This window comes from Gekko japonicus, unplaced genomic scaffold, assembly GCF_001447785.1.
Source record: "Gekko japonicus isolate JY-2015 unplaced genomic scaffold, Gekko_japonicus_V1.1 scaffold5177, whole genome shotgun sequence".
NCBI lineage: Eukaryota > Metazoa > Chordata > Lepidosauria > Squamata > Gekkonidae > Gekko > Gekko japonicus.
Window position 1 is genome coordinate 22,566 of NW_015170425.1, and position 16,105 is coordinate 38,670.

At 46.0% G+C, this 16,105-nt stretch overlaps 3 gene segments (V, D, J or C); all 3 read right to left on the reverse strand.

Annotated features, from left to right (window-relative positions):
• Window positions 1-7,217, reverse strand: part of LOC107116401 — a 13,803-nt gene extending 6,586 nt beyond the window's left edge. Inside the window, 3 exon segments of the V gene segment in view lie at window positions 2,289-2,544; window positions 6,641-6,954; window positions 7,142-7,217. Of these exon segments, the coding sequence occupies window positions 2,289-2,544; window positions 6,641-6,954; window positions 7,142-7,190 (619 nt within the window).
• Window positions 7,218-9,951: 2,734 nt separating this feature from the next.
• On the reverse strand, window positions 9,952-10,497 carry LOC107116402. The segment is given in 2 exon segments: window positions 9,952-10,328; window positions 10,431-10,497. Coding segments are annotated over 2 exon segments (426 nt in total).
• A 2,861-nt stretch (window positions 10,498-13,358) lies between these two features.
• LOC107116403 lies at window positions 13,359-15,162 on the reverse strand. The segment is given in 3 exon segments: window positions 13,359-13,414; window positions 14,660-14,989; window positions 15,096-15,162. Coding segments are annotated over 3 exon segments (429 nt in total).
• Between the last annotated feature and the right edge of the window lie 943 nt (window positions 15,163-16,105).

A 16,105-nucleotide genomic window follows, 5' to 3' on the forward strand; every position in this document is an offset into this window, starting at 1 on the left:
TTTATTTATTTATTTATTTATTTATTTATTTATTGTTTCTATTTGTATCCCGCCTTGCCGGACACGTTGGCTCAAGGCAGCTAACAAGATCAAAATCATAAAACAATCCAAAGTTAAGACAGTAAAAAACAACATCCCAGTTAACATCAATAGATAAAAACAGCAAATGATGGCAGTATTCAAATCAACCCAATGGTAGGGATAGCATCCAACAAAGTCAGATGATAACGATGTTCCAAGTCAGCCCAGTGGTAAAAGTAGCATCCAGCAGGGTCCCAGGTCAGAAGATGTTCTAGGGCACGTTCTTCAGTGGCAAACTCATCAGTGGCGGCTCCTAATCGAAGGTCTGGTGGAAGAGTTCCATTTCACAGGCCCTGCAGAACTGTAAGAAGTCCCGCAGGGCCCTGGTGTCCTCCGGGAGCTCATTCCACTAGTGTGGAGCTGCCACTGAGAAAGCCCTGGCTCTGGCAGTAGCCAGTCTGGCTTCTTTCAGACCAGGAGTTTGCAAAGGGTAGTTTGCAGAGGGGAGGGACCTCAGCAGGGTATAATGCCATAGAGATCCACCTTCCAAAGCTTCCGTTTGCTCCAGGGAACTGATCTCTTGTGATTCTCCAGGCCTCACCTGGAAGCTGGCAACCCTACAACACTTAGAGAGACCCCATCACACTTAAACTGGCACAGCTTGATGCACGGATAAGCTGACAGCGGTTTTGTCCTAGTGACCTACATCCAAGGAAGGATGATCTCTAGCTTACAAAGTGGTCTGCAGGAACAGTAGAGAAATGGCTGACTAGAAATATTAAAAATGCAAGTGAAACTGTTCTTTGAAGATCATTTACTTAGGATTGTTGTGGTAATATAAGAGAGCATGAAAGGGCTTTTACAAAGACATTCTACAGCCCCAAGCCTTCAGTCAACCGACTGTGACCCACAGGCAGGTCTCCCTCGATTCCTTTCCCACCTCATGAGTCCTGGGAAATGAGCTTGCATTCCTGGGAGAACAAGGGACGTCCAGGGACAGCTTCGGGGAGCTTGAGTTGTCGTTCACCCACTTCTGCTTTGAGGAAGAAAGCAAGCTGGGCTGTGCCATGTCAGGACACAGACTGGCACGTTTCCAAACACTCAGCTGTGGCTGTCCTTGAACACCACTGTTGACAAAAGCTTGGATCCACCAGCAGTTTCCTCTGTCTTACACTCCAGAATGACATGCAACTTCTGCTCCTGGGTGAACAAGCGTCACCTAGGGTCAGCTTGGGGAAGTCAGAGGTCTGCAGTGGGGAGGGGAGTTGACAAACATCCTCCTTTCTATACACAAAACCCTCTGGTGAAATACACCAAAACACAGGAACCCCAAGGAAATGCTGATTGCCACTTAGGGGTCAGGAGGTAATTGTTCTCCAGGCCAATTTGGCCAGGGATCCTGGAGGGTGGTGGAGTTTGGGGGGGTTTGCCCTCTTCTGGGCATAAAGAAGGGGGTCAATGGGAGTTGGGGGAAGATAGTTGTGAATTTCCTGCATGGTGCAGGGGGTTGGACTAGATGACCCTGGAGGTCCTGTCCAACTCTATGATTCTATGGGGGACCTAAGCCAAGGTGCACAGTAGAGGCAGAGAGATCTTGCCATGTTGCTGAATAACATGGGGGAGGAGGGTATCTATCTCCTATCCCTGGTTATAGTTTTAAAATCTGTGGGAGGGGGGAATTAGCTAGTTTCATTTGCACTGTTGATTGTATTATTATCTTGTTTTATTGTGTTGTTTTCTCATATTTTATTTTATATTTCTGCCAATCACAACAAGAAACAACAAAAGTTGCACATCTAAGTTTACAATTATTTTTTCTAATTTGTAATCCCATTTTATGGTGTGGCTTTATTGTGCGTTTTATACTATTTTTAATTTTGTAATCTGCCTTGAGTCTCAGCAAGAAAGGTGGCAAGAAAATCAAGCAAATAAATAGGCCAAATATTCTATCCAGGGTACCCCTTTGAGTTGAGGACGGGCAGGGAGGGAGAGGGGAACTTCAGTTTCAGATACGAAAATTAATCTTTCTGTGTATGAATGGAAAACATCACTTCTGTGCCTAGTATACTGAATGAGATCTTGAGTTCAAGAATACAAGTATCAGGATGAGGGTTAGAGGTGCATTGGACATTCACAAATATAAGACAGACCAAAGAAAAAATAATACACTCAGGTTCAGCTTTTATTAATGCATAGAATGAGGAGGAGGGAGGGAGGAAGGGTTTTTGTCTCACTTCCCCATCTGAATGCACGGCTGTGCCACTCACTCCCAATCCAGGAAACACAGTAATAGTCAGCTTCATCTTCAACCATGGCCCCCGTGATAGTTAGGGACATCGTGTCCCCTGACCTCGACCCACTGAAACGGTCTGGGATGCCAGGTAGTCTGGTGCTGGTGCTGTGTATAAGACCTCGTGGAGCATTCCCCTGTCTCTGCTGGGCCCAACAAGGGTAGTTGCCATCAGAGACAGTTCCACTGCTCTGCCGGCAAGAGAAGGTGACGGTCCCACCTGGAGACACCACCTACAGAGAATGGAAAAGCTTATTAAACTATCCCACAATGGAGCAAAAGCCAAATATTTGTAAGGCTTGGGGGGTCTGGAGGACATGTCCCTCACCAGCAGAGATTAGGATGGTGAAGAGAAGCAGGGTGTGAGCCATGGTGGGGAAACCAGATCTTCTGTAGGCTATGGGATCTCTGACTGCCATCCCCTCAGTCTCTCTTAAACCCCCCAAAGATCCAGACATCAGTCCCCTAATGCAAATGAAATGCTCTTGTACTTCTTCTTAAGGCCCAGGAGGGGCAGGAGGACAACATGAGGGAAAGCAGGTGTATCCTGTTTGTCGAAGCACCATGTCTCTGATTTCAGGGTCTCACAGGTCAGCAAGGTTCGCCTCACTTACACATTCCCAGTTTCAAGGTGGAGACGGAAGCAGTATTTAAAATGGTTCAGTCCAAGACTGAGCCCCAGAACCTGCTTTCAGTCCACAGGGGTCAGTCCAGGAATGCACAAAGCCATAAGGCGGAAGATCAGGTATCTGAACATCTGCAGAGCTTTTCCCCCCCTCACACTATTAAACTAGCACATACAATCTAAAGCACCTCACAGATTAAGGATCAGGGTTTCAGTCCTATGATTCAGCCACTGAACCTCTCATTTTAGAAGTGTATGGAGGAACAAGAAAGCCCAAGAGGTGGGCATCTTCCGCTCAAAGACACTTGCCTTATTTTCAAAGCTGCGAAACAAACAAGGTCACTACAGATTCTCCCAACAGCTTTCCTGTGGTCCTGTCACCTGCTAAATGTATGGGTCCTTCCTAGTGATGGACAAATGTGTCTTTTTTGTTTCCATATGCTGCCATTTTCAATTCACCTATTTTTGCTTCCACTGGGGATGCACCCACTTCTTTTACAGTTTTATGATGCAATTTATACGTACAATGTTCATCATTTATACGTACAATATATTTCTAATATATAATGCCTGTTTTCTGATGTACACAAAACCTGCACAATACATACATTTACATGATAAAAATCAGCATGATACAACACAGAAAGTGGAGCAACAGATAAAGCATCAAGCAGGGGCAGTCTCAGCCAATGGGCAACAGAGGCAGCTGTTGGCAGAGAAATTAACACAGCAACAGTGCACAACCTGATTAAAGAGTAGATAAAGGTGTATTTAGGAATTAACATACTTGATGGGAAAGAGGTGGGACAGAGATAGGTTCCTAACCACAACTCTAGCTGAGAGAGAGGGCATGTGGCACTTCCGAGAAGAAGGGGGGAATTGCCCTGAGAGTAGCAATCTGGAGACAGACAAGGGAGGACACTTGACAGGAGAGAAAGTGCTGACCTCACTATCTTATCTAATTGTCTTCTTGCTGCCCCCTTCAGGGTCTCCTTCTCTTCTTCTTTGTACCCCAGGCATTGTCTTTTCCAACAGCAGCTGCCCTGGGACCCGTCCTTGGGGGACCCCAACCACCCACAGCCCTGCCCCACTGAAGGAAAGAGAAAAAAAAGAAGAGTGGGCTCCTGCCCCTGCTTGAACATGGGGCTTGAACAGCTGGTTTCCAGCAGCAGCCATCGCTCTTGCCCACTTCGCATGGCATTTTCTTGGTCTTACTGAGGGGAGGCCAGAAGTGGAGTGGCAGCCATTTGGAGGGGGGCATCCTGGACTATGATTGCCCAGGTCTTGGGGGGGGGGTTGATTCACCAAAAAGAAAAATAAAGCTGAAACAGTCATATTTGAACTGAGGCAATCCTGAGAAATTCAGCAGCATCCCAAGTCCTTCAGTGTTCCTTCTCTTCTTCCTTTAAATGCAGTACAGCAAACTTACAGAAGTTTACAAAAGAAAACAAATGGCAATGGTGAGCCATCATCACCACCTACTGGCCACTGTTATGGTACATCATGCTTACCTCTGATTCTGTAGAGGAGAGAAAAAGAGATTGGCTTTATACCCCATCCTTCACTACCCGAAGGAGTCTCAGAGTGGCTTACAATCTCCTTTCCCTTCCCCTCCCCACAACACACACCCTGTGAGGTAGGTGGGGCTCAGGGAGCTCTTTTGAGGACTTCTCTTGAGAGAACAGTTCTGAAAGGACTTGTGACTGACCCAAGGTCACACCAGCAGCTGCATGTGGAGGAGTGGGGAATCAAACCTGGTTCTCCCAGGTTAGAGTCCATGCGCCTAACCACTACACCAAATTGGCTCTACCAAGTTGGTAGAGTTTATCAAGAGTACCATCCTCTTCCTCCTAGAGGAAAACAAGGGGGGAAATACCAGGTCGTGAGGATGTTGAGACCATCTGAATCTACTGATATATAACAAAATACAATATGTATTCTTGGTAATGTGCAATCACAGGAACTGGCTCAAAAGAGGATCCATGAGAGGGCCTCTCATCTCACAAGACCTACTGGTTAGGGTTGTGATTGTAATACTAGTGACAGTGGAGGGAAATTCCAGAGGGGTAGCCATGTTAGTCTGTAGTGGCAAAGCAGGAGTCCAATGGCACTTCAGAGGCTAACAAACGAAATTTATCCTGGCATGAGCTTTCATGAGCCAGTGCTCACTTCATCAGATGCACGAAGTCAATGAAGCTAGTGAACATATATTAAACACTGCAAACAATTGAGGGGGGGAGATATTACAAAGAGATTCTTGTTTAAACAAGATCCAGTCAATTCAATTCAATTCAAATACCTTTTATTGGCATACAATATTAGAAGCATTTACCAATAATACAATCCAAAAGAAATTATAAAATAAATAGTCGTGGCTATGTCAGGCCTAACTCAAGTTGTCACAAGCTAGATTTGACCATACAAAAGATGCCTGAATCATAAAATAAATTGGCATTCTAAACTTTTAAACTTAAGTTTTTAGACTTATAAATTAAGAATCATTAATATGGTCAGGGTCACTCTTCCGTTTTATAAAACCATGGAGAAACTTAGCGGTCAGTTCAATGATCTCTGGATCTCGTGAAGCAAGGAGAAATTGTACCTTGATTCTATCCGATAGGCCTGCTACCAACCTAAGGGGGGCTTCTATAAATTCCACTCGAATGTCATTTAACAATTTACAGTGCAAGATCCAGTCAAAAAAGCAATCCATCCACTTCCTAGTCCCCTGCAAATGAACATCAAATGGAGAATCCAACACAAAACTGTTGAATTAGAATTCACCAAGACGTTTAACATCATCTTCCCCCCAGGTCTTAACAGTAACTTGGGATTTCTCATTTGTTGTAGGTTCTTACATAATACATATCCCAACTTTTAAGTGTGGTAGGAAGGGCTACCAAGTTTCAGATGACTCATGGAGACACGGGGGAGGGGGTTCAAGGCAAGAAGAAGAAGAGGATACTGGATTTATACCCCACCCTTCACTACCCAAAGGAGTCTCAGAGCAGCTTACAAACTCCTTTCCCTCCTCCTCCCCACACCAGACACCCTGTGAGGTAGGTGGGGCTGAGAGAACTCTGCCAGAAACTGCTCTTTTTTCAAGAACAGCTCTGACAGAAGTATGGCTTGCCCAAGGTCATCCAGCAGGTGCAAGTGGAAAAGTGGGGAATCAAACCCGGTTCTCCCAGATTAGAGTCCACGCACTTAACCACTACACCAAACTGGCAAGAGATGAACGGAGGTGGTTTGCCATTGCCTGCCTTTGCCTAGCAACCCTGGGCTTCCTTAGTGGTCTCCCATCCAAGTAGTAACCAAGGCCAACCTTACTTAGCTTCCAAGATCTGACATCAGCCTCGTCTGGGCCATGTTAAGTAGTCCCATTATAATTCTGCAGCTATTTAATTGGACCTGCTTTTCAGGATTTATCCTGTACCTTCCAAGGGGATCAGATGTTAGGTTAATCCTCTTTTGCCTGCTTCTCAGTGGTTGAGAGTGATCCTCCTCCATTCTGAATGACATGGGTTCAGGCGTCTGATGAAGGCATCTGTCTCATGAAAGCTTTCATGGGAACAAAGTTGTTTGGTCTCTGAAGTGCCGCTGGACTCCTGTTTTGTCTTGGAGGGCAGCTGCAACCTCCACCTTTCAGTCCACAGACTGCTGCAGGGAGGTTTTTGCCTCACTTCCCCATATGATTTTCTCACTGTGCACTGGTCATTGCCAACATAAGAAAAGCAGTAATAATCAGCCGCATCCTCTGCTTGAGTGTTGGAGATGGTTAAGGTGGCAGAGTTGGCAGAACTGTCCGTAGAACCGGTGAACCGGTCTGGGATTCCTGTGGGTCTCTCGCTGTATTTATATAACATCAGTTTGGGGACACTGCCGGGTTTCTGTTGATACCAGGACACATAGTAGCTTGTAATGCTACCGCTGCTCCTGGTACAGGGGATCCTCACTGTTTCTCCAGGGGATGTAGATGCAGCGGGTGGTTGAGTCAGTGTACCCTGGGCCAAGGCACCTGAAAGAAAGCCCAAAAACAAAGAGAGGCTCTTCTTACTAAGACTTGCATGCCCTACAGCAGAGAGAAAAGGGAAGCAAACCTAGAACTGAACTCTGTGTTCAGATGCATATACACCTCATGTTACCACTACAAGAGAAAAAGAAGGCAGAGGGTTTATATCAGGAGAACCAATGGCTTCCATTACCAGTCCAGGAGGTGAACAGGAGGAAGAGGAGAGGAAGACCCTGGGCCATGGTAGGGAAATGGGACAAGGTTGGCTTCACCAGGCAAAGGCTGTTCTGAATGGAGCCCTTCTCATTCCTCTTAAGGGCCCAGAGGAGAATACAGAATGTATGCAAATGTGGTTGATGCTCACTGGTTGTTGTTTGGACAGCCTTCACCACTTCTCAGATAAAAGCGCTTCCCATGAAATGATTCTGTCTCAGACACAAGGGGAGGGAAATGCATAGCTCTGGAGTCCCTGGGGAGCATTTCTAGGTCATGGGTACACAGGAAGCTGCTTTGTCCTGAGTCAGGCCACCAGGGCATTTAGTTCCACCCCAAAGCTCTTCAGTTCCTTTGGCAGAAGTGTTCCCTTAAGACTCATTAGGTCCTGCAACCCACCGCTAGTCCTGCAAGCCACTGCGGTATAGTGGTTAGATGGCCAGAATAGGATCTGGGAGACCCAGGCTTGAATCCCTGCTCTGCCATGGAAGTTCACCGGGTGACCTTTGGGCCAGTCACACACTCTCAGCCTAACCCACCTCACAGGATTGTCGTGAAGATAAAATGGAGAGGAGAAGGGTGTGAGCTGCTTTGGGTTCCCACTGGGGTATAAATGAAGTCAATAAACAAGGACAAATGGCAGACTTGAAGCTGAGAACTTCTGCACCATCTTCCCTCTGACTATGTTATAGCACCTCCCCAAATCTTAATGGACAGCAATAAATGTTATCTTTGTCCTTTAAATCTATCATTTCAAAGGATATAATAAAAGATACATTGGCCTATCACTGTGTGCCAATATACTCAAAACTCATTGGCGGCTCCAAACAATTCATTTCCCTATACTCAGCTGAAGTGATCTTAAGGGTTAATGTCAGTGTACATATCCATGTGTTAAGACTGTAAGACAGAACTTAAAAAACCAGCCAAGGATGCTGCCGTAAAAACACTCGGATTCTGTGTCCCACCCACAGTTCTGTGGTCATGGGGAGGGGGGCAGGGAATCCAGCGCAGCATTTAAGTCCCTGAACTGTTTCAGGAAATCAAAATGGGGAGCTGTCCCAAACAAAAGGGGTGGAATAATTGGGGGGGGGGGTGTATATTTCAGTGCGTCTGTGTGTTAGGGTTACCAACCGCAAAGTGGTGCCTGGCATTCTCCCAGTCTTACAACTGAACTCCAGAGTAGAAAGATCAGTTTCCCAAGGGAGAAAAGGGCAGCTTTGGAAGGCAGACTCTTCTGGCATCACACCCAAGCAGAATTCTCTCCCCAGACACCACCCCTCCATCTCCAGGAATTTCTCAAGCCAGAGTTGCCATCCCTAGCATGTGTGCCCATATGCATGCAAGTGCACATGGGGACACATCCATACAAAAGGAAAAATAATGGAAAGCCCTCACAAATCACTCCCCTTTGCTTGGAGCACAGTTTCCCTGCTCTTGCCTGTATAGAAAAGTCTTGCTCTGCTATGAGCTGCTAAAATGGAAGACAGGCCCCCTGCAGTTTCTCCCACCTGTTTCCCCCCCTCGTATTTATTTATTTATTTATTTATTTACCATCCACTCATTGCCAGCCTGCTGCAGGGTACCCCTGGAGCTCTTCTTTTCATCTTTTATCGTCTTATCATCCTTCCCCGCCCCCACCTGCTGAAAAGTAAAATCAACAGAAAAACCTGCTCTTTCTTAAGTAGAATCACCAAATGTGAGGCAATAGTGCCACCTCTTGGCTGACGTGAGCAACATCTTCTGCATGTCAGGAGGACTGTCTGGGGTTCCAGAGCTACATAATGTTTACCACCCACCTCCTCCTCTTGGACAAAAACATGAAGGGAAGGGGAGAGTGGGAAATGCAAGGAGACAAAGACATCATCTGAATAAATGGTGACAGAAAATTGTTGTTGTTGATGATGATGATGATGATGACGACGATGATGATGATAACTATTTCAAAGGGGAAACAACTGGCTCTTCAAACAGAGGACAGTCCCCGGCCTGAGGATAGTCTTTCTTGCAACTTGCTCTTCCCAGTCTTCCCCCACATGGCTTGTACAGGACATACAAAATATCCTGGGAAATGTACATGTGAACACAGTGTGCCTCTTAGGTTTCCCCAGATAGTCCACATAATCAGGTTCTCCTGAACTTGTGCAACACCAGGGCAGCTGACATTCTCCGCCCCAGCCCCATTTCCAAAGTCTGCCCACAGCACTAACCAGCAGTAGAACACGCCTCCGGTGCCTTCAGACCCAATGCCATACAAAGCAAAGATGCTAAATGCATCTTTCAAGGAGCAACATCTGCTTGCCTTTAGGGCGGTATAAAGGGCAAAGATAAAACAGAGGTGACTGTGGTGGCCACCAAAGCTCCCTCTAAGCTGTGGAGTCTTGTAAGCAAAAAGTCTACATCGGGAGTTACTGGCATTAAAGCTGTGAGCGAGCGATTTGGCTCCTGCATAAATTAGTTTGCTTTGGAGCCATCCTTCCTGAGCTGAGACAAAAACGTGTGAGCTGGAGGCTTAAAAAAAACTGTGAGCTAGCTCACACTGATCACTGGGGGTCCATGTGCAGACTGGTATTGCTATCTTTTTTCCCCTCTAAGAATTTCACTTTGGAGGACAGAGTTGCCAACTCCTGACTGGGAACCTTCTGAAGACTGGGAGTGGTGGAGCCTGGGGAGGGGGGGAGGGATATCTGGAGGGGATGGGCTTCAGCAAGGTATAATGCTTAGGATTGTTGTAGTAATATAAGAGAGGATGAAAGGAATTTTACAGAGATATTGTACAGCCCCAAGCCTTCAGTCAACCGACTGTGACCTAAAAGGAGGTTTTTGTCTCACTTCCCCATGAGGTTGTACCACTGTGCACTGGTTGCTACTAGTATAAGATAAACAGTAATAATCATTTTCATCCTCTGCTTGGACGCCGGAGATGGTTAAAGTGGCAGAATTGGCAGAAGTGTCCGTAGAGCCGGAGAAGCGGTCTGAGATTCCCGAGTATCTGTTGCTGAACTGATATATCAGTAGTTTGGGAGCAGTGCCGGGCTTCTGTTGGTACCAGGATACATAGCTGTCTCTAATACCTCCACTGCTCCTGGTACAGAGGATCTTCACGGTTTCTCCAGGTGATGCCGATGAAGAAGGCGGCTGAGTCAATACGAACTGGGCAAAAGTACCTGGAAGAAATCCCAAAACAGAGAAAGAGACAATTTCTTGTAAATAAAGAGAAATAATTCACTGTTATTAGATAGAATTTGGATGTAAAGCTTCTTCATTACCAGTGCCGTAAGTAAAAAGAAGGATGAGAAGGAGAGAGGTCTCGGCCATGATGAAGATGGAAAGCTTCCTGATACAAAGGATTCTCTAATCTGGGTCCTCCTCTTCGCTCTTAAGCCCCCAGAGGGAGAGGATGCAAATATGTGCAAATGTGCTTCCTAGTCATCGGTTGCAAGCAACGTCCCTGGCCTCTTCCTAAGATACTTGGGTGAGGCTGTGGCTCAGGTCTGCTGCTTTGCATTCAGGAGGCCCCAGATTCAATCCCTCAGTTTTCCAGTAAGATCTTTGAGTTTCAAGCTCAGCAATCTTTCTCTTCCTAAGAGTGCTGTGGGTCAGAGCAAAGAATCCCAGCTACGTGGACCAAAGGTCTGATGCAGATTAAGGCAACTTCATGTGAGATAAAGGCAACATCTTCCCAGGGTGTTAGTCAGAATCCTTCCTAGCCCTGTCACTCAAGATCCTTTGGACAAATTTTCTTGGGACCCAGCCTAGAAACCTTTGTGTGACATGCTCTGCCACTGAGCTGCAACCATTCCCCAAACCTGGATTGGTAGCACTGAATAGTGTCTCATCTTACAACTCTCCTGGTTCAGTAGGATGTGGTATCTGTGAAAAGTACTGGGTTCGCTGCATGGAGGACTCAGACGACGACATGCTTCAGCACACGGTATTGTACTTAACACAGACAAAGACTAACTACCGGCCCGACAGGGCCAACTATATACATATCCTCCCAGCACCCCCCATTCCCATTGGAGGGTTTGAATGTCCTGTCAAAGTGGCTATTGGTTGGGGCTGGGGGATCTAGGATCCGAAGTTTCCATTGTTCTCGGATCCAAGCTCTTGCCTGTGCTGCGGACCCCTCGTGGCGACCCACATGCACAACAATCTGTTTTCCCACCTTTTTCTCACATGCAGATCTGTAGTCAGGTGGAAGTCAGAAGGTGCATTGTACCTCCCCTGGTCTTTCTGTAATTTAAAGTGTGTGTGTGGCATTTTCCAGTTCAATTATGTCTGGTTCAAGCACTTGGTGGGAGCTGGTGCCTCCAAGTAGTTAAGAACATAAGACCATAAAAGAAGCCAATGTTGGATCAGGCCAATGGCCCATCCAGTCCAACACTCTGTCACACAGTGGCCAAAAATACCAGGTGCCACCAGGAGGTCCAGCAGTCATTGCAGAGCTCCAGTATCTACCTGTGTGACTGATCCGTCCAACTCAAATTTATTCTAGAATGAATTGTCAAGCTCATCTTCTCCAGTAGGCTTTACGTGATGCTGAGCCACTAGGAGATCTGTGAAGGAAGCTTTCAGGGTAGTTTGTTTGTTTTTAATGTAATCAGTATCTATTTTGTTTTCTGCGCAGGACAAATGGCAGCTCCATGGGGCCATTTCAGGTCAGGAATATGCTGCAGAAGGAAAACTTAAATCACCCTTTGGCTGATTCTGCACCCATATGTTTCCTCACAGTTTTTCCACAGCCACATCTGGACGTTAACCTCCCTTTGCACACTGCATACTGCTTTCACTTGCTTTGTTCATCAGGTTTTATGGTACCTTCTTCATAGATTTATGGCCATTCAGGGGTGACTTCGCAGTCAGTATGGTGTTGCCCCGGGGTATCTGAATGTGCTTTTGAGTGGCACCTTTTCCTTCCCCTGCTTCTGATTCAAAGGGTTAGCAGACAACTTGACACGGCTTCATTGATTGATCACTGTCAGTTCCCCTGCCCCGATTTCCCCCTCTGTATTTATTACCACACAGTGAATTACTTGGCTCAGGCAGCTAATGAACACTGGGGCAAGTACTGACACAGGAAATCTGCATACCAATGCATGAGCGAGCTTTGAAAACAAAGTAGATGGCACGCTGACACAGGACTTATTGGGTAGCCAATGTAAAAACTAGGATCCGAGGCAATGCAATGAAAACAGATATTCCGAGGCAAGGGGGAACCAAATCGAGTGCTGAGAAAATGTGGAGTTAATCCCAGATATTGCAGTCCTATCCAGAATCAGACCCTGGGGTACAAGGTTTTTAAAGGGGGACCTTGGGACTCCAGCCAGGGAGCTACCAGCACCAAGTTTGGTTTGTCCCAAAAAACCCTTCCCTTAAATTTCTAGGGCTGTGAGCATGGTAGGACCCTTAAAGAGTGTACAGGCTAACTTAAGGATGCTATTGGGTTACAGTTAGGGTCCATGATAAAGGCTCTGGACTTCCAAATCACTGTTCTTATTCAGTTTGTTTTCTTACACTAAAAATCAAAGAAACTAAAGGACACAGACACTCGGGCTCGGTCAGAGGATTCTAGAGGTCTCTTTGGTCATGAACCTCGGATTTTTTTCCCCATTCAGTCCTTCGAACCCCCACTTTAACATATAGCTGCCCAGCTAGCAAATAAGGCTGGCTGTAGGCCTATCCACATGCAGAAATATCATCCAAGGAGAGTCTGGGTATGAGAAACAGGTTCTTCTTAGAGATGGAGGTTGGCCCCTGACTGTGGGATCCCTTTCTCAAGGACAGTCCTTCAAGAACACTGCCAAAACATTGACTTTCAGGTGAGCACAGAAGCTCAACAATGGGAAATAAGAAGGAGGAGGAAGAGGAGGAGGAGGAGGAGGTTGAATTTATACCCTACCCTTCACTCGAAGTCTCAGAGTGGCTTACAAATTCCTTTCCCTTCCCCTCCCCGCAGCAGACACCCTGTGAGGCAGGTGGAGCCGAGAGAGCCCTGACAGAGACTGTTCTTTTCAAGAACACCTCTGACAGAACTATGGCTTGCCCAAGGTCATCCAGCAGCTGTAAGTGGAGGAGTGGGGAATCAAACCTGGTTCTCCCAGATTAGAGTCTGCACACTTAACCACTACACCAAACTGGGAAAAGATTTCAGAAGGGATTTATTGACAGTGGAGTAACAGCAAGCAGAGAAAAGGTTACCTGCCACCACCATCAACCTGCTGCTTCTCACCATCCTCCTTAGTAGCTGTTCCTGTCAAATGGGACCATCACGTACATTCGTGTGCAATGTGTATGTGGATGATGAAGAAGAAGAAGAAGAGATTGGGTTTATACCCCGCCCTTCACTTGGAGTCTCAGAGCGGCCTACAAACTCCTTTCCCTTCCCCTCCCCACAACAGACACCCTGTGAGGTGGGTGGGGCTGAGATAACTCTGACACAAACTGCTCTTTTTCAAGGACAGCTGTGCCAGAGCTTGTGACTGACCCAAGGTCATATCAGCAGGTGCAAGTGGAGGAGTGGGGAATCAAACCCGGTTCTCCCAGATTAGAGTGCACACACTTAACCACTACACCAAACTGGCTTATTCAGGATGTTCCTTAGGATGCAAGGCACAGATTGTTCCATCACTTCCTTTGGTGGCTTGATTTCTTTTGTTGCCTTAATTTCAGCAAGTTGTTTCATTTCATGCCAAGCCCTTTTTCTCAGCCCTGATTCGGTTCTTCTTCTATTCCCATTGATTTCAAGGGACAAATTTCCATTCACTTCCATTCCATTCACATTCCATTTATTTCTATTCTGAATCAGATGAAATTTGCAGGGAAGGAACCCCACAATAAGGAATCTCTCTCCTATCCCTAAGTTATAGTTTTAACATTGACGGGGGGGGATTAGCTAATTTCATCTGCACTGTTTATTGTATTATTATCTTGTTTTATTGTGTGGTTTTCTATTTTTTTATAGTTTTACAAATCACACTAAGAAACACCAAATATTGCACATCTAAAATCTATAATCTAATTTGTAATTTGTAATCCCATTTTCTAATCTGTAATCCCATTTTCTAATCTGTAATCCCATGTTCTAATCTGTAATCCCATTTTCTAATCTGTAATCCCATTTTATTGTGTGGTTTCATTGTGTGTTTTATGCTATTTTTAATTTTGTTATCTGCCTTGAGTCTCAGCAAGAAAGGTGGCAAGAAATTAAGCAAATAAAGAAGCCAAATATTCTATCCAGGGTACCCCTCTGAGTTGAGAATGGGCTGAGAGGGAGAGAGGAACTTCAGTTTAATCTTTCTTTGTATGAATGAAAAACATCACTTCTACACCTAGTATACTGAATGAGACCTTGAGTTCAAGAAAACAGGCAGCAGGATGAGAGTTGGAGGTGCAGTGGACATTCACAAATATTAGACAGACACCAAAAAATTGCATTCAGGTTCAGCTTTTATTAATGCATAGAATGAAGAGGAGGGAGGAAGGGTTTTTGTCTCACTTCCCCATCTGAATGCACTGCTGTGCCACTCACTCCCAATCCAGGCAACACAGTAATAGTCAGCTTCATCTTCAACCATGGCCCCCGTGATAGTTAGGGACATTGTGTCCCCTGACCTTGATCCACTGAAACGACCTGGGACCCCAGATGGTCTGCTGCTGGTAGCATAAATCAGTGCACGTGGAGCATTCCCCTGTTTTTGTTGGGCCCACCAAGGGTAGTTGCCATCAGAGACGGCTCCACTGCTCTGCCGGCAAGAGATGGTGACGGTCCCACCTGGAGACACCACCTCTGAGGACTTCAGGGACTGCAGTTTCTGGAGACTAGGACCTAGAAGAACAAAGCAGAGAATGGAAAAGCTTATTAAACTATCTCACAGCAGAGCAAGGGCCAAACATTTTCAAGGCTTGGGAGGTCCGGAGGAAATGTCCCTCACCAGCAGAGATTAGGATGGTGAAGAGAAGCAGGGTGTGAGCCATGGTGGGGAAACCAGATCTTCTGTAGGCTATGGGATCTCTGACTGCCATCCCCTCAGTCTCTCTTAAACACCCCAAAGATCCAGACATCAGTCCCCTCATGCAAATGAAATGCTCTTGAACTTCTTCTTAAGGCCCAGGAGGGGCAGGAGGACAACACGAGGGAAAGCAGGTGTATCCTGTTTGTCGAAGCACCATGTCTCTGATTTCAGGGTCTCACAGGTCAGCAAGGTTGGCCTCACTTACACATTCCCAGGTTCAAGGTGGAGACGGAAGCAGTATTTAAAATGGTTCAGTCCAAGACTGAGTCCCAGAACCTGCTTTCAGTCCACAGGGGTCAGTCCAGGAATGCACAAAGCCATAAGGCGGAAGATCAGGTATCTGAACATCTGCAGAGCTTTTTCCCCCCCTCACATTATCAGCTAGCCCATACCCCCCCCTCACATTATTCAGCTAGCCCATACAATCCAAAGCACCTCACAGATTAAGGATCAGGGTTTCAGTCCTATGATTCAGCCACTGAACCTCTCGTTTTAGAAGTGTATGAAGAAAGCCCAAGAGGTTGGCACCTTGCGCTCAAAGACACTTGTCTTATTTTCAAAGCTACGAAACAAACAAGGTAATTACAGTTTTCCTGTGGTCCTGTCACCTGCTGTCTGTATGGCATACCTGGGGTCCTTCCTAGTGATGGGTAGATGGGTCTTTTTTCTTTCTTTTTGTTTCCATACGTTGCCATTTTCAGTTCACCTATTTTTGCTTCCACTGGGGATGCACCCACTTCTTTTACAGTTTTATGATGCAACTAATAGTGCAATGGTCATTATTTATACGCACAATATATTTCTAATGTATAATGCCTGTTTTCTGATGTACACAAAACCTGCACAATACATACATTTTACACGATACAAATCAGCATGATACAACATAGAAAGTGGAGCAACAGATAAAGCGTCAGGCAGGGGCAGTC